The following is a 22555-nucleotide window of genomic DNA, read 5'->3' as shown; positions in this document are numbered from 1 at the left end:
CATTCCGTGTCCCATCATCCGCCCCAGCTGTAGCCATAGTACTGAGATGAGATGAGCACCTACGCTCCAAGCTACTACCTATCGCCGCCCTCAGAGTCACCTCAGTACCAACAACAACAACAACAACAGTATCTCCACCCGTACTACCAACAACAGCAACCGCAGCAGCAGCCGTTCCAACAACAACAGCCACAGCCGCAGCAATATCAACAACAACACCATGAACAACCAAAACCACCCCTCCTGAGCGTTAAGGTCGTCTTCGAAAGCACCAGCAACGGCGGCCGCCGGGTCAGCATCGGCTTCCGCAGCCCGCAGCAAGCGGAGCAGTACGCCAAGCTCGTCCGCACCAAGACGATCCACCACACCGAGCACCTGGCCAGCAAAGCCCAAGGCCGCTACGTCAGCCTGCGCCTGCCCGGCCGCGTGACCGAGGTGGTCGCCTGCCTGGCGGGCCCGGGAGCCGGCGCCAGCCGGGTCGGCGGCTTCTACTTCGTCTTCAGCGACCCGGTCCTGGCCCAGGAGTGGGTCGAGTGTCTCCCCCTGTGGCGGTACGTGCCGGGCAGTCGGCGCAAGCTGTACGTCGAGCGCGACGTCCGCGACGACGTGCTGCACGCGCGGCTGGGCATCATGGCCACGACAGCCGAGGATGGCGGCGTTGGCCCCGTCGTGCTGGTTGGCGGCAATGACGAGTACCACCAGCACCACGCCAACCTCGCCCGCCCGCGATCGCTGCTGGCGCCGTCCAAGGCGACGACGGAGGAGGTGGTGACCATCTATAGTGCCGAGGGCGATGAGGTGATCAGTCCTGGTTTGGAAGTAAGTCGGGGAGCGGGGAGCTCCTTTCTTTATTGCATCCATCTGGTGATAAAAACGAGGCATCTGCTGACACTATCCCAGCCAATGTCTAGCAAGCAAGGACAGAAGTCGTTTTTAGATGTAGTCCGACGAAGGATCAACGGAATAGGACGTTAGGTTGTATACAAGAGTGTGCGGACTGTGTCGGGACTCACCATCTTGACCACGATATTTGTTGGCGTTCATCACGAGGCGTTGCAGGACTCGTATTTGGTGGTTTTGGTTATGATTTTACAAGAGGGTTGCTCAAAGCTATGGCAAGAACTACCTTGCGGGAATAGCTTGTATCAAATAAATGAATACATTCATTATAATGCTTACATTATCCGGGTAAACTGTGAAGAACCGTACAACACTCATCCCCGTCCCCATCCCTGTCCCGAATTTTGCAATCACTTTTGATAAGCGAACGAGGCCGCTTGTGCCATTAAACACTAGAAATTGATATTGAGTTTGCTTTGCAGCCGCCTGGAGGGATTTCCTGTCTACCAAGGAAATTTGTACGGAGAAGAAGTCTAATTCCAGCACCATAGAAAGAAAATGATGCCGTTCAACAAGCATTTCTACACCCTCGCCCACATGTTAAACTCTCCGTTCGGCAGTTCTCGTATCGCTCTTATCGATTCGCTTGTCTACCGCGCCCAATACCACCTTCAGAAGCTTCTGAGATGTGAGAGTTCCCCTGCTGCCTGCCTGGAAATAGCAGGTGTCGACAATGTCGCGGACGCCCCTGTTGGGGAGATCGTCATCCAGTGCCTTGAGGGCCTTGGCCGCCTCCACATACCCGCCGACCTGGAAGAACTGAATACCGACCTGGTAGACGGGGGCACGCAGCTCGTCGAGTTCCCTCGCCACCCTGACGATGGGAGACTCGACGTCGTCACCCGATGCGCCGTCGGTGATGACAATGACGTTGATAGGTTTCATAGCATAGATATCTTCAGTCTCGTCGACCACTTTACGGTAGCGGCGCATGTAGGAATCAATGATTTGCCCCAGCCTTGAACCAGTCGGCGTGCCTCCGTTAGGCGAGACATCTCGGAAGAGCTCTGTGACGCGGTTCGCGCTAGTGATACCACGGTAACCGGACCCGGCCTTCCCGCTGGCCTTGTCGAGCAGCTCGCCAGACTTGTGGTTCAGGAAGTAGACGTCGATGCCGTCTGAGTCATGCTCCACGCAGGTAGGAACAATTTCTTTCAACACGCGCCGCACCTCGCCCCATGAGCTCCCACTCATGGACCCCGAATCGTCGATGAGGAAGACGGTGTCAAAGGACGACAGAAAGGCGAACTCGTCATCTTTGGTAGAGATATTCGCAGCTGATGGAGCCGGGTAAGCACCTGTTCTAGAAGTGGTTTGATTGCGGGTAGAAGCACCTGAGGATGTGACATTCGTCTCCGTGTATGCCGGCGGAGGGTCTGCCCCGGACGGTGTCGTCGTAACAGGTTGTTGTGTCGGTTGTGACAGCTGCTGCGGCTGGTTGGTAGATTTCCTGCTCAGACTACGACTGAGGGAGAAACTCGATCCCTTGGAGCTCTGCGTCGAGACGGATTCTTTGTTTGAGAACGGGTTGAGCCGTGACAGCGAGAAGCGACTGCTGCGCTTGCTGGAAATTGATGGATCCATTATGGGTATTGTGGTCGTCAGGTAAGTCCGATTGGCTCTCGTCTGGATAGGACGAGGCAAAATCCAAGCTTGACTGTTGTACTTGATGTGACGCCGTTAACCCGAGAGGAATGTGGACAAGTTGTTCTATATGTTGCAAGTACGGATGGCAACCTCTTTCCACTTGCTAGGGCGGTGGCTATGCAACGCAGGGACAAAGAGCAGGTTCCAGGACAAGATTAAGTTTGTCTGGCAAGCGCGATATACGCTTCGTTGGTGGTCAGGTTGGGTACGTAACACAGAAAACCACCTTTGAGGCCTTGCTGCTTGCAACTGCTGGCTGAGCAATTGACTGGAATGTCAGGTGGTGAATATGTAGGTAGAAAGAGGCGTGTTTGTACCTCGAAAATGGCTGCCTGTTTCTGCTTCATTTGTCTGATGCGTGCCAGTGACGAAGTAAATACTTTATATTTCAAAATCAGAGTCGCCATCGAAGACGAGATCTCAACTGCATTTCTACCTTATCACTTCATGAATCAGCCTGTTGTCGTGTGATTGGTTGCGCTCTCAAGGCATACCTGAACTGAGAAAGCCTGAGGCACAAGGTATGACTTCAGCCTCTCACATAGCCCCCCAACCAATGGCATGCGAGTATGCCTTGGTCCAACGAGGTGGCTCAGAGTCATCCCTAACAGCCACTACCGCTCGGTGCGGGGCACAGACACCTCCAAGTTTATTGTTAATGCTTGCATAGCCCAGCATAGCCACAAGTCTTTGACTTCACTATCAGTGATAATCCCTGGCAAAAGGACGTTATTGAACTGCCGCTCTGTCACTACCATCAGAGCGAATACACTACTCAAGTCATGGCTCGAAAAAGTGCCATAGAATCTGCCGCACATGGCCTTATCAAAGTGGAAATTGGCGCAGTATAAGCCATCACACGAGGATATCGTGAGTAACATGCCACAGCGAATCCTTTGCCCTACAGCACCAAGACACCGGGGAAGAAGCCACTTGGAGATTACTGTGTTTTTATTCTGATTGCGCTGCCCTGATGATGCCTTCTAGGTCTGTCTAAAACCTGGCACGAGACGAGGGGCTGCTCTGCTATGCTGCTCCTTTCGCTATCATCTTTCCAGCCACTAATTTGTCCAAGTAAGCGTGCGGCATCAATCATCATAAATCAACGCCTGCCCTGATGCCCCTCCTGAATATAACGCCTGGCTCGATGTGTAGCAGAATAATGTGACATAATACATGACAACTTAATAAGGCCGTCTCGCCCTTTCGCTCCTACCCTCAAAAGATTAGGTAGTCTGCTCTGGTTTTTGGGGCGCTGGGGTGGAGGCGGAAGAGGCAGGGGCCGGAGCAGGGGCGGGAATCACTGCCTTATCGCCGGCATCTGAACGGTCCATCCTGTTGTATGCCTCCTGCAGCGCCTTCTGCTCGGTCCTTTGTTGCTCTAGCACGTGCACCCAATCTCGAAGCTGGATGTTTTTGCCTTTCGCCGAACTCTCTCGGAACTGACCGAGATGGTGTGCGCTCCCTTGTGTCAGAGGACCCTTAGCCGTACCTCGACTACCGCCTGCCGGTGCCCCCGACATCCCGCCCGCTCTGGGGGTGCTTGCACCGCTTGCCGCGCCCCCCGTCATCCAAGAGTATTTCTTCTTCTTGCCTCCCATGAATTGACTGAGGGTCGAGTTCACTGTGCTGCTGGTTGCTTCCGCAAGCTTCGAGGCAACCTTCTTGCTCTCCTTCTTTGTGAGCGGCTTCGAGTCGCCTGCCTCGGGTGCAACGGAGCCGGGCGTGCCGGGCGCCACCGATCCCGATCTTGACGTAGTTCCGTCTTCCTTCTTCTCTTTGTCTGTAGCGGAATCCATGCGTTTCTGTCGCTTCCTTAGACGTGCTTCCTCCGCATTACGGACAATCTTGCCAGAACCAACGATTGCATCAACCAATGGGTTGATTGGAGAAGCTTCCGACACGGGGGTGGGCAGGCCATTGCTCATCTCGTCCGCAGGTCCTACAATGCCATTAGTGGGAATGCAAAAAACATCTTGAGATATTCCTTACTTTTCTGCGCCTTAGTGCTTGGGCTGACTGCACTTTTCGTCTGGGCCAGGGCAGGCGAGAGAGCCGCATCGGCCCACTCGGGTGGGACCGCGCCGTGGGCAGTTTGCTGCCGCGAGCAAGCGATTACGTGGGCATCGGTAAGAAGCTCGCCCATACGTTCCTTGGTTGCAAGGGAAAGCAGCGCAATCTGGTCGATCAAATACGCTTCTTTGGGAATCATGGACCCTACTGTCCGCACCAAGGTGCCGTTGGGAGCCTGATCCACTTTCACCGTCACGCTGGGCTTAGGTAGGTTAGCAGGCTGAGTGAAGCGACCCAGAGGCATGTGTTCCTTTGTCGGCTTCGGATCCATGTTGAGCTCGAGGTTGTTTGCTTTGGCAATCGTCTCCAGCCGATGGTGAAGCATCGCCGGAGCGACGAAACCCTCTTCCTTCCATTCGTGCAGTCGCGACAGGGCCAGGCGATGAGCCGCCGCATTCCATTCGCGATCTGCAGTTTCTGCTACGAGTTCTTCTTGTGTCCGCGATTGTGATGGCTCTACTGGTTGGTTCGCAGGTCCGGCACCATAGAAACTTCCTCTTCCACCAGGTGCAAAAGCACCGAACCCAGCCCGCGACTCGAAGTCGTTCATGTACTGCTCTTCCTCGTCCAGATTGATACCTGTTCCCGCAAGCGTATCGTCCATATCGTACGCAAATGCCTTGGCGGGCGCCTGCTTGACGGCGGGCGCCTGTCGCGCTGCATCGTTGGTGTATGGTGTTGCTGGAGGAGGGCCCATGGGGGTGGTGGCAGTCGCGAAGGTCGCGTTGGTATAAGCATTCTGAGGGTTCTGCATCGCACCTGGTGTACCCGGCTGTTGCGAGGGAGGTGACATCGCGGCCGTCGGCGTTCCCACAGTACCTTGAGATACTGATGTGTTTATGGGATGAGTATTGTTCGGCGTGGCGTGCGTTGGGTGACTGGCGGCAAGGCCCACAGGTCGATTCGCGGCCTGGACTGCTGGCTGACCTTGATGATGAGGCGCCTGGTGCATAGGTGGTGGATGAGGCGCGTGGCCTAGAGTAGGTGTCGAACGGCCGTTTGTCTGGGCGTGCTGGTTGTAGTTTGTCTGCGCATTGTAATGGGGCGAGTTATGCGCAGGAAGAGATGGTGACGGTAGACCATTCGGAGTTGATGTACCTGGAGTGGCTACTCCAGCTCCAGGGCTCGCACCTGGAAAGCTTTGAGAAAAATGCGAGGCAGTAGTTGGCGACATTCGCGAAGGAGGCGGCTTCTGCAAATTGGGATACGCGACCTGCTGATTAGGTATTGTTGGAGACGGAGAATGATGCTGCGGCTGCTGCTGTGGGGGGAAAGCCCTTGGGGCAGGCGCGGTTGGTTGTGGTTGCGACATGATGGCTGGAAATTATGCGTCTTGACCAGAAGATGTGCGAGTACGTGATGGAGTTGTAAACGATTAAATAGTCGTGGATTTCGAAGGTTGTTGGTAAGTCCGTCAGGACGGAAGGTTCGCGGTTCCAGTGGTTGAAGACCGGATCAGAAAACCCACCTCAAAAAGCACCTTGGGCACCGTCTACTGCCGCCAGAACTCTTCATCACACGCGGGAAGCAGATGCGCAGGCGAAGCCTGTCACCACAGAGATCCCGTAAACACCCCCATCCGACGATTGCGCACCGTCGAGCTGGCCTCTTGAAAATCGGGTGCAACTGGAAGCAGGTATATATCCGGATGCGATTTCGACGCGACAGCCGGCGCTCGTGGTAATGTTGGTTGGTCGCAGGAATCGGTAGGTTGGCAACAGTTTGAGGTGAGGAGGAATATTCGCGGGAAGGTCCCCAAGTCACCAAACTCAAAGTCACAGCTTCCTGGTTCCACTTTATTTCGCTGCCTTGCACGACCAGGAGATGCAATTGATTGTGGCTGGTTGCTCTCAAGGCCAAAGCGTCAGAGCGTCAATGAGATCAATTGAAGATTATTAATCAGCTTCTAGCCACACAGTCCTGCCACAATCGGCCGTCTACGAGTCCACCGGCACTTAGAAAAATCCGAAGATTCGGCCATGTGGGTCTAAGCTCGATCTGCCTCTACGAGCTCTACCTAAAGTCCCTGTCGAGCGCGCGTGAACGCGACAAGCCCCATGCATGCCATTTGCTCCAGCCAGCCCCATCCCGACCGACTACCGCTCAAAGACCACCAGACCACCCCAAGAGCTTTGGATTGTGGCAATGCGCGATCAAAGCTAACCTGACAACCTCAAGCGTGCCAGCAGAGAGAGCTGGCTTCCGACATCAATCTCCTAACCCCAGAACAATCAATAGGTGATCCCGACGTCAATTCGCACCTCCCATCAATTCCTGCACCATGGCTGCCAAACGAAAGGCGGCGGGCATGGCTGCCGCGGTGGTCGAGGAACCGGTCGATCCATCCGACGAGCTCATGTTCCTCGCTCTCGGAGGTGGCAACGAAGTCGGCCGCTCCTGTCACATTATTCAATACAAAGGCAAAACTGTCATGGTACGGCTACCTTATTGCTGCCTACGCTGCGCTCACATGCTAATGTCGCATCCAACAGCTTGATGCTGGCCAGCATCCTGCCTATGATGGCCTGGCTGCGCTGCCATTCTTCGACGACTTCGATCTGAGTACAGTAGATGTTCTCCTTATCAGCCAGTAAGCGCCCTTGAACCCCCATTCCCTGTCCACTTGTAATACGTAGAGCATACCTCGAAGGCATCACGGCGGGTTTCGTAGGGCAAGGAGGCTTCCTAGACCTAGCAAACTCCATTGGAAGAAGATCCCGCCAGTTTCTAGTCGCATCCTTGGATGATCAGGACTCGGATTCTGCGAATGTATCCAGCTAGCAATAAAGTTATTCCTTTTTCATGTTGCCCACTCTATCCCGTCGTCCTGACCGCCGTGATGTCTCGCTATGCTCTTCCACATATCCTGCTATACCATAGGCCCCATATGGGATGCTGCATATGCTGATCTACTCAAAGTTTCCACATCGACCACGCAGCATCTCTTCCCTATGTGCTAGCGAAGACCAACTTCAGAGGGCGCGTCTTCATGACGCATCCAACCAAGGCCATCTACAAATGGTTGATTCAAGACAGCGTACGAGTGGGAAACACTTCGTCGAACCCAACATCGCAACCGGTATACACTGAACAGGACCATCTTAACACTTTCCCTCAAATTGAGGCTATCGACTATCACACCACACACACCATTTCTTCTATTCGGATCACCCCCTATCCTGCCGGTCATGTTCTTGGTGCTGCAATGTTCCTTATTGAGATTGCCGGTCTGAAGATTTTCTTTACGGGCGATTACTCTAGAGAGCAGGATCGACATCTGGTTTCCGCCGAGGTCCCAAAAGGTGTCAAGATCGACGTGCTTATTACCGAGTCAACATATGGTGTCGCCAGTCACGTACCCCGTCTGGAGCGAGAGCAAGCCTTAATGAAGAACATCACTGGTATTCTCAACCGCGGAGGGCGAGTGCTTATGCCCGTCTTTGCCCTGGGCAGAGCCCAAGAACTCTTGCTCATCCTGGACGAGTACTGGGGCAAGCACTCGGAATACCAGAAGATCCCCATTTACTATGCCAGTAACCTGGCTCGCAAGTGTATGGTCGTTTACCAGACATATGTCGGTGCTATGAACGACAACATCAAGCGACTGTTCCGCGAGCGAATGGCCGAGGCCGAAGCTGCTGGAGACGGAGCTGGTAAGGGTGGGCCCTGGGACTTCAAATATATTCGCTCCCTGAAGAATCTGGACAGGTTCGACGATGTTGGCGGTTGCGTCATGTTGGCCAGTCCAGGTATGCTGCAAAACGGAGTAAGCAGAGAGCTCTTGGAACGTTGGGCCCCAAGCGAGAAGAACGGTGTTATCATCACCGGTTACAGCGTGGAAGGTACCATGGCAAAACACATCGTCACAGAGCCGGACCAAATACACGCAGTCATGTCTAGGAACACGAACGGTGTTAGGAGAGGGCCAGGTGGTGATGGAGAGAAAGTCATGATCCCTAGACGGTGTACTGTCGCGGAATATTCTTTTGCGGCTCACGTTGATGGCAATGAGAACAGGGAGTTCATCGAAGAAGTTGCAGCGCCAGTCGTGGTAAGTCCCTTACATCCCCTTCCCCCCTCCTATGACAGTTGCTAAACCTATAGTAGATCCTTGTTCATGGCGAGCAGCACAATATGATGCGCCTGAAGTCTAAACTCCTCTCCCTCAACAGCGGGAAACCCGAACAGGAGAAAACCAAGGTGTTCAGTCCTCGCAACTGCGAGGAACTACGCATCCCTTTCAAGGCCGACAAGACGGCCAAGGTCGTCGGTAAACTGGCTGCCATTCCACCTCCTAACAAGCATCACGTGCCAGATGATTACGCTGCTCCCCTGGTTACGGGCGTGCTCGTGCAGAATGACTTCAAGATGTCTGTCGTGGATCCTGAAGACCTGCGTGAATACGCGGGCCTGACGACGTCTATGATTGCCTGCAAGCAACGCCTCACGCTGAGCGCGGCCGGCATTGATCTCATCAAATGGGCTTTGGAGGGGACCTTTGGAAGCATTGAAGAGCTCCCCGAAACCAAGAACAGGGGGACCAATGGAGCCAAAGAGGAAAATGGGGACGAAAAGATGGAGGATGCGGACGAGGAGATTACCCAGACCATGGCCGCATACCTTGTCATGGGCTGTGTCACTGTACGCTATCGCAACAACGGCGAGGTGGAGCTGGAGTGGGAGGGTAACATGTTGAACGACGGCATTGCCGACGCCATCATCGCCGTCCTCCTGTCGGTGGAGTGCAGCCCGGCCGCCGTCAAGCAGTCCGCCAGCAAGAACCCGCATACGCACGAGCTGCCGACGCGGAACCTGCACGCCCGTCTCTCCCCGCAGGAGCGCCTCGAGCGCCTGTTCCTCTTCCTCGAGGCCCAGTTTGGCGCCGACGCCGTGTCCCCCGTCGCCCTCCCCAAGCTGCCGCCCCCGACCAAGGACGAGAAGGCGATCAAGGGCGAGGCGGATGCGGGCTCCGAGGCGTCGATGGAGCTGTCGGACGACGGCGAAGAGGAGGAGAAGCTGCTGCAGGCCCGGCAGCAGGCCGAGATCGAGCGGCTGCACAAGATCGGCATCCCGGTTCCCGGTGTGACGATCAAGGTCGACAAGATGGTGGCCACGGTCTGGCTGGAGGACCTCGAGGTCGAGTGCCCCAACAGGGTGTTCGCCGACCGAGTCCGGGCAGTCGTCGAGAGAGCCGCCGAGGTCACGGCACCGCTTTGGGGATAGAGGGGGGGAGGTGTGGATCTATGGAAAGAAGGAGAAAAAAGCCAAGTGGCGTTTGGCGTTCGGACGGGGGTGATACATACTCTAGTTTTAGCAGTTCTGCGCGGGGGAATAACCTCCACACGCCTTGGTCTCCCAGTTGGATGTAACATTTTCTAAATCAACCAAGTCTTGTACGGGTACAAATCACGAAAACGACTTCAGCCATACTATAATGAGAGAGAGATGCAGTTGACTCGCAGAAAGGCAGGCCCAACCGTGGCGTTTCACTGATCAGTCAAACCCTTGGTCAAACCCTCGTGAACATGCCAAGCAATGATCTGTTTTATGAGGGTATCTTAGTCTATATATCTGAAGCTAAATTGAGGTTTGTCTGTGGGCAGCCACCGACAATGCGAAACCTATAATTAGGGCGAATTCATCCCATCTCTTCTCCTCCACGTATTGCGAAACGAACAAGGCGCACAGCCCATCAAACAGAGAGCAAGTGCCAGACGTAATAGGTCCCATCAAGGTAATACTTTCTGGATGTGGGTTTGTCCAGATGGCATGGTCGTAGGCTTAATATCGGCGGTATCGGGCTGGTCCACTACCAAGACGCGGCGCCGACCTCCGCAATCCTCGGCTCGTTATCGCCGGAGTGCACTTACGCCCCAACAACAATTTGATACTTGACGAACCAAACATCCCGTGCTCAACGCCAACTCTGCAGCCGGGCATAGATATTACTAAGACTATCAATTTTCACGACTGGCAACTATTAACCATGGCGATTGCAGTGAGCATTCCGGCAGCTTTCTTTCCCTTGTCGGGCAATGGCGTTAACCGATAGCAGGCTGTGGGGCAGATATGCTCAACCGCCTCCATGGCGCATAACTTGGAGCAGTGCGTGAGACTCGTCTCCAAGGCGGCCGCTGCTGGTGCAAAGGTCTGTCCCTAATATCGAGCTTCTTCGTGGACGTCTGGACGGGCCACTACACTACATCGAGTGTTCCAACATATCTATCTACCAGCTGACTAAGTGACGTCACCCCACACCCAGGTCCTCTTCCTACCAGAGGCATCAGACTACATCGCAGGCTCAGGAGCCGAGTCCCTCGCGCTCGCCAAACCCGTGGCCGGCTCCCCCTTCGTGACCGGACTCCAGTCCGCGGCCGCCAAGCACTCCCTCGCGGTGCACGTCGGGATCCACATCCCGGTGCCCGTGGCCGCCATCGCCCCGTCCTCGGTCGTGAACCCCTTGCTCACCGCGGCGCCCCAGCAGCCGTTACCGGAAAGCAGCACATCAACAGAAGCGGTGACGACGAAGCTCTACAACCGCACCATCTGGATCAACGAGGACGGCTCGCTGAACGAGAAGGCTGCGTACGACAAGCTGCACCTCTTCGACTACGCGACCCTGCGGGAGTCGGCCAACACGCAGGCGGGCGCCGCCTTCACGCCGCCCTTCCCCTCGGCCCTGGGCCGCATCGGCAGCCTCATCTGCTTCGACCTGCGGTTCCCCGAGGCGTCCCTGTACCTGACCCAGCCGCCGCCGGCCCGGAAGCAGCAGCACGACCAGGAGCCGGCGCAGATCCTGCTGTACCCGTCGGCCTTCACGGTGCCGACGGGCCGGGCGCACTGGGAGGTGCTGCTGCGGAGCCGCGCCATCGAGACGCAGAGCTGGGTCGTCGCGGCGGCGCAGGTGGGGCGGCACGGCGAGGGGGCCCGGCGCGTGAGCTACGGGCGGAGCATGGTGGTGGACCCGTGGGGCCGCGTCGTCGTGGAGCTCAAGGGCGTGCGCGACGTCAGCGCCGGCGACGCCTCCGAGGAGGTGCTGGAGGCCGAGGACGGGGCGGTCGGCGAGATGGGGCTGGTGGACATCGACCTCGGCCAGTGGGAACAGGTGCGGCAGAAGATGCCGCTTGTGCGGAGAACGTGAGTAAAATTTGCATGCCCCCTATCAGTGAACGGGGCTTAGGCCCGGGTGCGTTGATTGATGGTGATAGACAGCTAACAGTGGTGTCCAGTGACGTTTACTCTGAGATTTGATTCGATAGACATCAAGATGGCGCTGGGAAGACTGCAGCATACAATACTGAATTCACAAAACATAGCTACGAATGTATACCGAGGAGCTACTACTGCAAACGACGTTGCAACGATTGATACTCAAGTCAAAAGCAAGTCATGTCTTATTGTTGAGTTGTCCCTTCACCAAACTTCCTCCTAACTCATATGCGACACCAGACGGGCTTTGAGGACCTGTATGCCTAGAGTAGGACTCATATTCAGTCAAGATGCACTGGTTTCTACATTGCTACATGTCTAAAGGGGCACTTTATCAATATGGAGGAAAGCTTCCAATGAATATCATATGATGCGCCGCATGATTTCATAGCGAATAGGGGCTCGACTCCTCTCTTGCAAGCCGCGAGTTCGTGCGTTGCTCCTGTCACCAGGCGCTGCCTCTCCTCTCTGAAAGCGGGTTGCTATATGACACAAGAGTATTCCTACGAGCTACAGCGAATATCTGTGCCACGCTCAAATCAAGTCGAATTCTAGCGCAAAGATCAGCTGTGCTGGAAAACTCTTCAGTCTACTAGGCCATAGCCTGTCTGCAGGGTAGTAGTCATCAGCACCAATACGTGCATATCTAGCACGAAAACTTTTTGGCCCTCCCGGGTCACGTAGCCGGCCAGGGCTCCTTGCCACGCACATTACCGACGATCTCGATTTTCCTGACAGCTGAAGATCTTTTAGTGACACGAGAAAAGAATAAAAAGTACCCCCTAATGTATTGGCGATCATTCTCGGCGTTGATGCACAGCGGCGGATCTGAGCAGAAGGGGGGCGTTCCGGTTGGCGTAACGGAAGAAGGTCCGGGTGTACCTGCTTTTTCCCGTATGTTCAGTAGGAACCCGCCCAAACGAACGAACGAACGCACACGCGGCACGTAACCCTTGCCTCCTGATTATTTGCGTTTACTTGTTCCGCATAAGAAATATACATGTGGAGGTTTTGCAATGGATTGCTGCTGGGGAGGGGGCGAAGCTACATACCCGTTCGTCTTCCCGCCCCCCAAAGGCTAGTGTAGCGAAGAAGCGATCCCTTGGTCGCGGTCGACATAAAGGGGGTCTAGGCCATTCGGCCGGGAACCCGCATACGTATGAAATGAAAGAACCACAAACGCAAAACACGGGATATCAGCCGAACGCTGCAGCTCAAGGGGGAGGGGGCGTGTGAGGACGGCGCGCGCGGCAGACTCGGAATTCCACGTGGTTTTCTAGTAGGTGGCGTTGTTCTTTGTTTCTCGTTCCTCCTTTTTCCCATCTCGCGTCTCACATCATACAAGAGGAGAAGAAAAACGATCAATCATTCCCGATCGCACATACATACACATATGCTGTCCTCCCTCCCGCTTCGAGGTTTGATTGGCGCTTGTGCGTTCGTTCATCCGATCAGAAACCCGTGTCGAACCATACACGACGTATCTGCGGGAGATGCATGTTGCAAATGCAGGGCAGGGCAGGGTAGAGCAGAGCCAGCCTCGCCAGCAGCACCGGAAGATTATTACCAGGCCGCCGGGTAAAAAGGAAGAATAGACGAGCTGATAGTAGAAGACCGCGCACGCGCAGAAAAGGTCGTATAATTAGAGCAAGCTAGATATCATGGTCAGCTTTTCGTGGAGTCGCACTACGTCTTCTCCGATAATTTTACCTTGATTTGTTCTCTGTCCTAAGCCAACGGATAGTAGCATAGCAATATCAGCGAATGGTTGATGTCTACTTTGCAGCTATACACGTAGCCACACACGCAGGGGGTTTGGCATCGGCATCGGCACAACCTTAACCTGTTGGGAGCTGGTGGCGGGCATATCTGACTGAGGGCAGGCTTTTGACGTATACCAGATGTTGCACAGCACGTGTTTCATCTACGCCGACCTTATTTTCTATACCCCTATGACACAAGAGCCAGGACTGTACACAACAGTAGGGTGGCTGCCGGAGTTCCCCGGGCGGGCTTGATTGTGACAGAAAGCTTCTGGAAGATTGGGGTGGTGCAGGGAAGGGTGATCTGGGATTTTAAATCTTAGCTGTACATGGGTCGTAGATAGGGCGCGTCCCAATGGCTGGCCAGCCGAGTAGGACTGGCGACCCCTTCTTCTGCTCTACCTGTATCAGGAGGAAAGCATTCGTGGGGGGTCGGCCCAGGAGGTAGGAAGGCCGGACCATCATCACCCCACGCTGCAACCATCTCCCTGCCCAAGGGATGAGATGACATATGCGTCAGCTTACGCATCTTACACTTTACTAATGCGGAAGTTGCGAAAAACAATTGTCATGGCTGACCTGGCGTACGAGTGTCAGATAACTTCGGTCCCAGAGGTAGTTGAGAGCTGACAACCACATTGTTTGACGTGGTCAATATTATTCAAGGATATCAACGATAAGAAGGCAAAGGACATCGCCGCCGCCGCCGCCGCCGCCGTCGCCCCCACACGAGAAAGGAAAAGAAAAAGGTTGGACACACCTGAGAGGGAGGACCAACGCTGATTGGGTTATCTGGTTGGAACGGCCATCTTTTTGCTGTTTCTATTTCAGGGCTGGCTGGTAAAGGGCTTGCAGTAGCTTCACAGCCGGTACCCAACTGCCACCATGCTGGGAGGACCAACACCCATTCGTTCGCTCGTTCAGTCAAATTACTCCGGGAATGAGGAAGGGCGCACAATTATGTCGAGTCATCACACAAGCAAGATAACCATCTCCCACGCACGCATACGCACGCACACACAGATTGGCTGGAAAATACGAGCCGGGGATGAGACGGCGAACGTAAAGCAAAATAATCCCTGCCTCCCAAAAACCCGCCAAGGGACACAACCGCTTCCCCGTGGCGGAACCATGCGAGCTCGTTTGTCCATAAGTAGGTAGGTAGGTAAGGCGGGACTGGAAAGAAGAGAGCCGGAGAGGTACGGTACATATTACATTTGGATATGTAATGTCGGTCTGGTAGGTAAATTTCCATGTGCGATATTGCGGAGGTAGCGCCGCTGTACCTACAGTACTTTGGACGTACCGGTACGTGGTTCCTGACATCCGCTCAGATTGATGGATCACTTCCATTTGGGAGACGACGCGGCGCGGCGCATCGGCTCGGCTCCTCGACAATTTGGTTTGGATGTAAGGTATGTACCTAGCTAGCCAGGTAGATAGATTGTAGACCAAGCGCAAAAGTAAAGGGGAAAAAGTACCCGATCAGGGCCAGCCCAGCCCGTACCTGCATCAATCGGCGAGATGGCGCATTGGGCTGCCTGCATTTCCGATCCCGTATGCCATCAATTAATAGGTATGATCTGGCGGCGTCGCAAACAGACGCAGAAAGAACGAAATGACGAGGCAGAGAAGAAAAAAAAACCAAATAAGCTACCAGGCGGGATCGCTACCCGGCAACCTGTGTGTGTGTGGTCCAACAGAAAGTTTGAAAGGGTATGATTGCGCCGGGATTACGAGTCATCGGCAACTGGTGCTGGGCAAAAAAAAAGATGATGGTGATGATCAGGGATGGACTGTGGGGAAGTAGTCAAATTGACACCATGCTGCTTTCGTCTGTTTGTTTCTTCTCGAAGAAGTAGGAAGGTGGTTAGCGCAGGGTGCAAGGTGTTAGGGCATTGGCTGGTATATCACCCGTAATGATGTTGATCAGGGGGGTCGGAGGTGAACAAGTTGGAAGAAGATGAAGAAGTCGGTTGCCTAGGCTCTAGGGCCAAGGGGACGACGATTCCTCCTGCTCCAAGTAGAAGGTACGACGATGACTTCTCGATTCGGGCCTAGCTGGGCGGATGGTTCCGGTCACGCATCCGAACCCAACCTACATACATTTGATACCACCCCTATGAATCTAACTGACACCGAAGCTGAACTGGAGTGCAACGGTATGTCGGATGTGATAATAATGACTGATGGCACGGATGTAAGAAGGGCAAAGCAATTCATCAATCAATCAATCCATTGTATATCAGCGGCCTGCTATAGTTTGAAGAGTTTTTTCTTCTATGGCTTTGTTTCCTTTCTTCTTCTCGTCTCTCTCCCCCCTCCCCCCTGGCCCTGGCCCTGGCCCTGATCTGACCCTGGCTGCAATGTACATGGCATCTACATTCGATACTTGGGCTTTAGCGGCCTGCCTGACAAGTGCCTCCAACTTTTTAGCGGTAGCGGACTTGCTGCCGCCCTGCCGCCTTTCCTCTTCAAGTCAGCTCTCGTTGTAGCGACCCGAGAGAACGGTTTCCGGGAATCATGATCATGCGCTCCTTATTAACCTTGCATTAGCCTCGCAGTTGGCTCGAAGCCCCCCTCCTAACCTTAGCCAGTAGGCATGTAGGCTCTATCCCTTAACACCGACAAATGTGTGTAGACAAGTGACCTAGATTGGCTGGAATGGGGGAGAGCATTGAGGGATTCAATGCCTCAAGGTCGAAAACAAAAGCCAGGGCGATCGGATCTGAATGACCGAGCCGAAGTGGAAGCAGGTCCGTCGTCATTATTATTATTATTTGGGTTGTCTGCCCATGGGCTCGCTCTCTCGGCGACACGAGATTGCTGCGCCGTCTCTGTCCCCTTAAGATGCGGGAACCCAGGAATAAAAAAAAAGAAAAAGAATGCGATGGCGGTAGCGGAGGGTGGTTAAGGAGCAGAGAAAAAAATATGACAGATTTGCGCAACCGGTCATTTTTTGAGTTTCGAATATTGATGCTTCTTGAGTGGGATTCGTTTCTTTTCCCCCCTTAGATCGCGCGAGATGAAATCTTATCCCACCATATGCAGATGGGTGCCGTGGGCCAATTGCCTATGCATGTCTCTATTTTTGTCTCATGTAGGTAGCTGTCTGAGAGAGGGATGCTTGCACAATGCGCACGTCAGGGAACTCTATCCGCCTTCGAGGAAGGGATGCGATCAATTGTGATGGGCGCATCCTGTTTGCCCCTCCACGCTCGGATCTCTTGCAAAAGTCTTGTTTTTTTCCATTGGTGTCGCAAAAAAAAATCTTCTGTTTGCCATTGCTGCTTGGGCACCATTAACTTGAATTGGGGATGCGATTGGTGACGTTCTGAAGCTGAAATCTTTCCAACCAAATTCCTGGTAACCTATAGGAAAGAAGCAAACACTACTTACCCCTAGCGGCGTGGCGGTAGATTTTCCCACATTGCTCTTTGAATGAAATGTCGTTTGCTCATATACTACTATCCAACTCTCGTGTCACTTCAGTCACTTGGGCCATGTTTGCTTGCAATATATGTGAAAATGTAATTGGTTCCTTAATTCTCTCTCTAGGTATCGATCGGTGCGCTCTTCGCTATACTCTCTAAACCAGGGGGTATCTTCATCAACCTGGGTGCCAGCCCAGCGACCAACCACACGGCTGACAACCCTCGAAACATGAAATGAAAATCGCTTGTTGAATCAGGGTCGCTCTTCCTCCCAATTCCTTGCCACACACATTGTAAAGGTGTCCAAACGACAATGGCGATCAATCCAGAAACGTATCTGGTAACCCAAACCAAGCAATATGAGTACAGACATGCCACCATCCGAATACCCAGTCTCTGTGAAGAGCTCTGGGTGGGTGTTAGTGGGTACAAAAAGAGAAACAAACAGAAAAATCAAAGTCTATATGCGATCCAATCCGAGATTCTTTTCCCAGCCCAGTTCCCTTTTGTGTAAACCGTACCAGAAAACCGTCGCAAAAGGGGGATATCCCCGAAAATTCCAATCATTGTGTGCTGTGTCCACAACCATAAAAACCAATTCATGTGCTGAACTGAAAAGGGGTATTAAAACGTGTGACATGCGCGGAAGAGGCCACCATCAGGGGCGAGGGCCAGTCGTGGTGCGCTGCAGTAGCCGGGGGTGCACAGAGTATTGCCTCTGTAGCTCTCGCAAGAGCCGTGGACTCCGTGGCACAGGGCTCTGAGGCGTGCTGATCGAGAAGGCGCCATTTGCGCAAACTCCCAAGACCCTGAGGTGTGGCCGGAAAAAAAGAAAAGAAACCCGATGCCGTTGCCAGTCTAAGAGTAACGCCGTGGTGAAAAACAAGTCCAAGTGGTTCGAAAGTGCAGAGCATGTGAGATATAGCGTCTCATTCCCTGCTGCATCGAGGCGGCGGCGAGCCGAAGTAGTGTATATCGTATCGGATCGGAAGATGGTGCATTAAAGGTATATCGGCGTACTGACATTGCAGTCAAAAAGTTGTTGTACAGTCGAAGCGCAAGCGATTAAAGCACTAGCGAGCACACTCCACCATTCGGAGCGGGCACGCCAACACTCGCGTAGGTGGAGCTGTTGCTGGTGTTGCGATATATTCGACAAAGTGAGGGTTGGCCAGGTCCCTCGTATTAGGCGTAGCGTAGTAAAGCCAGAGTCGTGATCGCATTGGTCCAAATTGCTCATAAAGTGCGTGCATTTGGGACTCTTAGGATGGCTTGGGCCGGGGAGGAGGCTTGGGCACTCCAGTTGTGTCGTATGCACCGCGGCCCATGTTGGCGAAGCTTTGCAACTCGGAGTCAAACATGGTGATCTGTATGCGGGACGTGGGTTGCTGAAACAAAACCATGGTCAGCAAACATTACTCCAACAAAGTGCACATGCAACCTTATATCGGGATCCGGATCGCAGAGAAGCCGTGTAGTGGAAGGCATTGGTGCCATTCCCTTATCACCAGGATTGCGAGGCCCGGTGGCAGGGGAGCGACCGAGGGCCAAACAGAGCAAAGGGGGAGAGAAATGTAGTCATCTCTCCCAGGTGTGTGGCATGACTCACAAATTTAGGCTTCGTAGTGCGACGTAGAAGATATGTACCTTGGAGGCGCGGGATGCCGTGGGTTAGGATTGGGCGAGGTTAAGAGGCGATGATGCTGCAGGTGCAGGGGTTTCTGCGTTGTCGGGTAGCAGGCTACTTTCAGTAAGAGTGCTGAAATGGGAGGTGGTAGCCAATGGCGACGGGTGTGTATGCCAATTAATGGATGATATCAGCTCCGAAGGCGTCGAGGGCGGATGAGGACCAAGATATATATCCGAAGGAGGATTTGATCTGCACCGGTTGGTATTTTGGACGTGAGGAGGTTGTCGGTTGCTGAGGCTGTTCCGAAAGCTCGTGAATATGAGACAGCAGACCAAAGTATTGTTGTTATTGTGTATAGTTGCTGGGAGGTCGGCTTTTTGGCGAGGGTCGCGCAAGTCTAGTCTCGGGAGCCAGATGGATTATGAGGTCTTAAAAAAGAGCTGGATTATTGTCGTTGTCTTGGAACGATATGGCAATGCCAGGTACGGCGGCTGCAAGTTTTCGCTGGGCTGAAGCAAATGCTGAAATCCTGTCTGTAGCTGGTGCGGGAGCTGGAAATGCTACCGTTGGCTGCTGCAGGTGGAGGAGTGGATCAAAGTCGCTTAAAGCAGTGCAGGAAGGAAGTGTCGCTGGAACTGGTAGTTGTACAACAAGGAGCGTCGGCGAGATATACGACTCTTTTGTCTTCAAATACAGGCAGAATAGCAATATATGAGAGAGGGGACGAGGAGAGAGAGACTGGGAACTCTTATTGTACAAAACAACCGATTGATGGTTTAGGAAAAACTCCTCTGAAATTTGGGCCTTGGGAAGGGGGTAGATTTCCGTCTTATAAAAAGACACACAAGGGCGTGTTGGCCTTCTCAAGGGGGGTGTGTGCTTTCCAAGGGGAAAGGAAAAGGGTGGTTCATTTACCAGCTCTCAAACTTCACGCATGTAAATTGAGAGACCCAGGAGGTACCTGGCCATCGCAGGGAACCACCTTGACAAGCCAAGTCAACCGCGGGTGCATGGGTAGGCCGGTTAGCGCACATGAGGATGCCCCGTTCAGTCGTTTGGGGCGTTCGGTACATGCTAAGGTAGTCTGATAATCCAAAGTAGCGGTACTTCCTGGCCCATGAGCTGGGCGACAACAATTCAATGGGCCGGCCGGACAGACAGACGTCAGTAAATGGATCCAAGTCATCGCCCTATGGTACAACACGAAGCAGGTATGTACCTAGCCCACCCCATACCTCTTTTGCTTCCTAGTGTATGCAGGCAGGCAAGGCGCTCACTCAATACAGTACCTACGACCTACCTACCTCTTCCATGTGCGGGCGCGTGTTAGACTTGTCGCTAGAGCGCGAGACCCTTTGAATTAACTGAACTGCCAACCAACTCCGGCCACTTTACTAGTAACTAACCTACTGCAAAGAACGATTACAGCTTCAATGCCTCTTACCTGCGTAACTAATGAGATTGGACATCAGTCCCTGCCCCGTCACTGATACTCGGAGAGCTTCAAGTAGATACGCATGCCCACTTGCCTCGCGCTTCCCTGCCCATGATGAGCAGTCACTTCGTTCGACCGACTATTGAGTGCAGAGAGGGAGCAGCAGTCGTCTGGTTCGGGCCGGGGGGGTTGTTCGACAAGGACGGAATTGTCCCCTACTACAGTGGAGGAGGCCTGTAGGTTAGTGGCGGCCATTTCCCTAGTGGACCAGCAGCCCGCCTAACGCTTCGCTCCGGTTGGGACAAGCAGGAAAGGGTATGTCGGGTACAAGAGGTACCCAGTACTGACCGACTGGCCGCCCACCCCTGAACATCGGCCTCTGCCAGAGAATAATAATGCCACAGGGTTTGAAATGTCGTCCTGGGATTGTCCTACAGGCTAACAGGGTTATGGGGTGATCTTTTCGTTGTCGGTACGCTTGATCCACCTGGGTAATAATTCCCTTGCCCGACACGCTAGACCAGGTCGCGCCCACTTTCGAATTTTTCTCGAATATTTTCTATCCCTTCCACGCTTCCACCATTGCTTCCATCAGGCCTGGCGATGAACAATGCTGCGAGGTCAAGTCCACTTTCGGTCGTCTGATGCCCAGCCTTGCTGAGTTTCGCAAGTGCCGTTGAGGTGGATGTCGGGGCCAGACTGTTATGGCTCCATACGTGTCTCTAGTTCCTCAAGTAACAGCGGTCATTGTCTCCAGATTTGCAGAAGAAACCATGCCGGGGACCACGTCTTGATTGGCAATCTTTTCAAAGTTTTTGTTGGTTTCATCGGCCCAGAACTTTCTCTGCCGCGTGGGAAATGATACCTTGGGAGGTGGGAAAAAGAAAAAGTGATGCTATGCTTGTGCTTGAGGGTGGAAGGGGGGAAAACGACATGGGGTACAAAGTTCTGAGGAAACGGTTCGATGGCGGGTCGCCGGGGAACTAGGGGAACTCGGAAGACAGAATACCTAGCCTAGGTAATAAAAAGGTGCGAGATTGGGAAAACGAACGTGCCTTGCGAGTCTTGACGTGTTGCCCTGGTGAGCCTCTTCCCGATTCACCCGATCCGGCCGTCAGTTCAGTTGGCGGTCGAGAGACAAACCGTAGCTCGCTCGTATGATGATGATGTTGAAGAAAATTACCGTGCCTGGGCTTATCGCATGCTGAACTACACGTGGTGTCGGCTATGTCAGCCGCGCAGCTAACGCTACTATTTTGGGGTTCATTGATGGATGGTCTGCGGGAGGGCTGCCAGTCAGAGAAGACATCAGCGCGTTCGCCTACGGCTTACTTGTGGTCGGTCCCTTTGGCCTTTGGTCTTGGTGACACAGCATCATTCCATCTTGTTCTCCGTCCCGAAAAGTCCACATCTGGGAGATGCGAACTGCCACGGCAGAAGTTCCATCATTCGGCAGTGGCACAAAGGCAAAATACATGTATTTGCCAAATAGTTGGGTAAGAGAACTACGCCACGAGAATAGCCCTTTATCGATGCCATGCGTGTTGTAGCTATGATTCCAGAAGTCGAAAACAGAATACGGATTTGGTGTCGTGAACGGAGGCACCGCATTCGATAATGTCTATTCTTAGTCTGCATTACCTACATGGTGATTGCCTGAAGGTTGCCATGGCCCAAATTTCTGGGAATGTATCAGGCACAGGAGGAACTGGGACCTCTCTTCTTGCAGTTGTTCCTGACTAGGTATGCATACATGCATGCAAGCCGCGGGGTTTCTGACAACATGGATCGTGGTTCCAAATGTGTTTCCTGTATTGTGCTTGGCTTTAGGTGGCGCGAGGTTTCACGACGACGATGTAAGTCGGATTCGATGAGCCAGTGACGCGATGAAGGGCTTCGTATATATCTTACGAGATGTGTCTTGTCCCGATAGTCCCAATCATTGGTGTCCTACTCTGGACTTTGCGATGAGATGGTGGTTTGATACCACCTTGGGAGGCATTGGATGGAAGGCTGACACGACATGGAGGAGTCAGTTTCTTCTAGCTCCCGCGTACCCATAGAGACTAATCACAGGTGGTGACTTCATGTACTGCGGGTTATGCCGTCGAACCTACAGTATGTGCTGTATGTATGATGGGTTGCCAAGGTAGACGAGTCAATTATAGTATACTCCTCCCCTGATTACATCAAATCCAATGTTTGACTCGGCACCGGAGGGGATCACCAAATGCTGGTTTCGTCAACTGAACAGTAGGGGAGGGGTGAGGTAGGTAGGTCAGACGCACGAAAGTCCCTTCATTGGCACCCGTCCAGTCCGCTTTGATGCTCGCGTCGAATATAACGTAAGCATCTGACCAGCACAATGGCCTTTGGGAGCTGGAGGGCGGGCTATAGTAGTATCAGACTTGCATTTGCTCTTCCAAACCGGAGGCGGATGTATTAGCACGTCAGCAACCCAGTC

The 22555-nt window shown here is 53.5% G+C and overlaps 5 protein-coding genes across 5 annotated transcripts; 3 read left to right on the top strand and 2 right to left on the bottom strand.

Moving 5' to 3' along the window:
- Positions 1 to 51: 51 nt before the first annotated feature.
- On the top strand, positions 52 to 975 carry PG985_008796 (uncharacterized protein; the record flags this gene model as incomplete). Its single annotated transcript, XM_066828564.1, has 3 exons — positions 52 to 104; positions 276 to 819; positions 901 to 975. The coding sequence occupies 3 exons, from the start codon at positions 52 to 54 to the stop codon at positions 973 to 975; spliced, it is 672 nt and encodes a 223-aa protein (XP_066683476.1).
- Positions 976 to 1440: 465 nt separating this feature from the next.
- On the bottom strand, positions 1441 to 2484 carry PG985_008795 (uncharacterized protein; the record flags this gene model as incomplete). Its single annotated transcript, XM_066828563.1, has 1 exon — positions 1441 to 2484. The coding sequence occupies one exon, from the start codon at positions 2482 to 2484 to the stop codon at positions 1441 to 1443; it is 1044 nt and encodes a 347-aa protein (XP_066683475.1).
- A 1289-nt stretch (positions 2485 to 3773) lies between these two features.
- On the bottom strand, positions 3774 to 5932 carry PG985_008794 (Tpa inducible protein; the record flags this gene model as incomplete). The annotated part of the gene is made up of 2 exons (XM_066828562.1): positions 3774 to 4489; positions 4540 to 5932. The coding sequence occupies 2 exons, from the start codon at positions 5930 to 5932 to the stop codon at positions 3774 to 3776; spliced, it is 2109 nt and encodes a 702-aa protein (XP_066683474.1).
- Positions 5933 to 6901: 969 nt separating this feature from the next.
- PG985_008793 (cleavage and polyadenylation specifity factor) lies at positions 6902 to 9843 on the top strand (the record flags this gene model as incomplete). Its single annotated transcript, XM_066828561.1, has 4 exons — positions 6902 to 7054; positions 7113 to 7210; positions 7540 to 8671; positions 8728 to 9843. 4 exons carry the CDS (start codon positions 6902 to 6904, stop codon positions 9841 to 9843), a joined length of 2499 nt encoding a protein of 832 aa, XP_066683473.1.
- An 862-nt stretch (positions 9844 to 10705) lies between these two features.
- Positions 10706 to 11761, top strand: PG985_008792 (nitrilase; the record flags this gene model as incomplete). Its single annotated transcript, XM_066828560.1, has 2 exons — positions 10706 to 10768; positions 10883 to 11761. 2 exons carry the CDS (start codon positions 10706 to 10708, stop codon positions 11759 to 11761), a joined length of 942 nt encoding a protein of 313 aa, XP_066683472.1.
- Positions 11762 to 22555: the final 10794 nt, after the last annotated feature.

This window comes from Apiospora marii (genome assembly GCF_038362585.1).
Source record: "Apiospora marii strain CBS 49790 chromosome Unknown utg000005l_segment0_segment0, whole genome shotgun sequence".
NCBI lineage: Eukaryota > Fungi > Ascomycota > Sordariomycetes > Amphisphaeriales > Apiosporaceae > Apiospora > Apiospora marii.
Note: the sequence above shows the minus strand (reverse complement) of the source record. Positions and strands in the feature narration are given on the sequence as shown.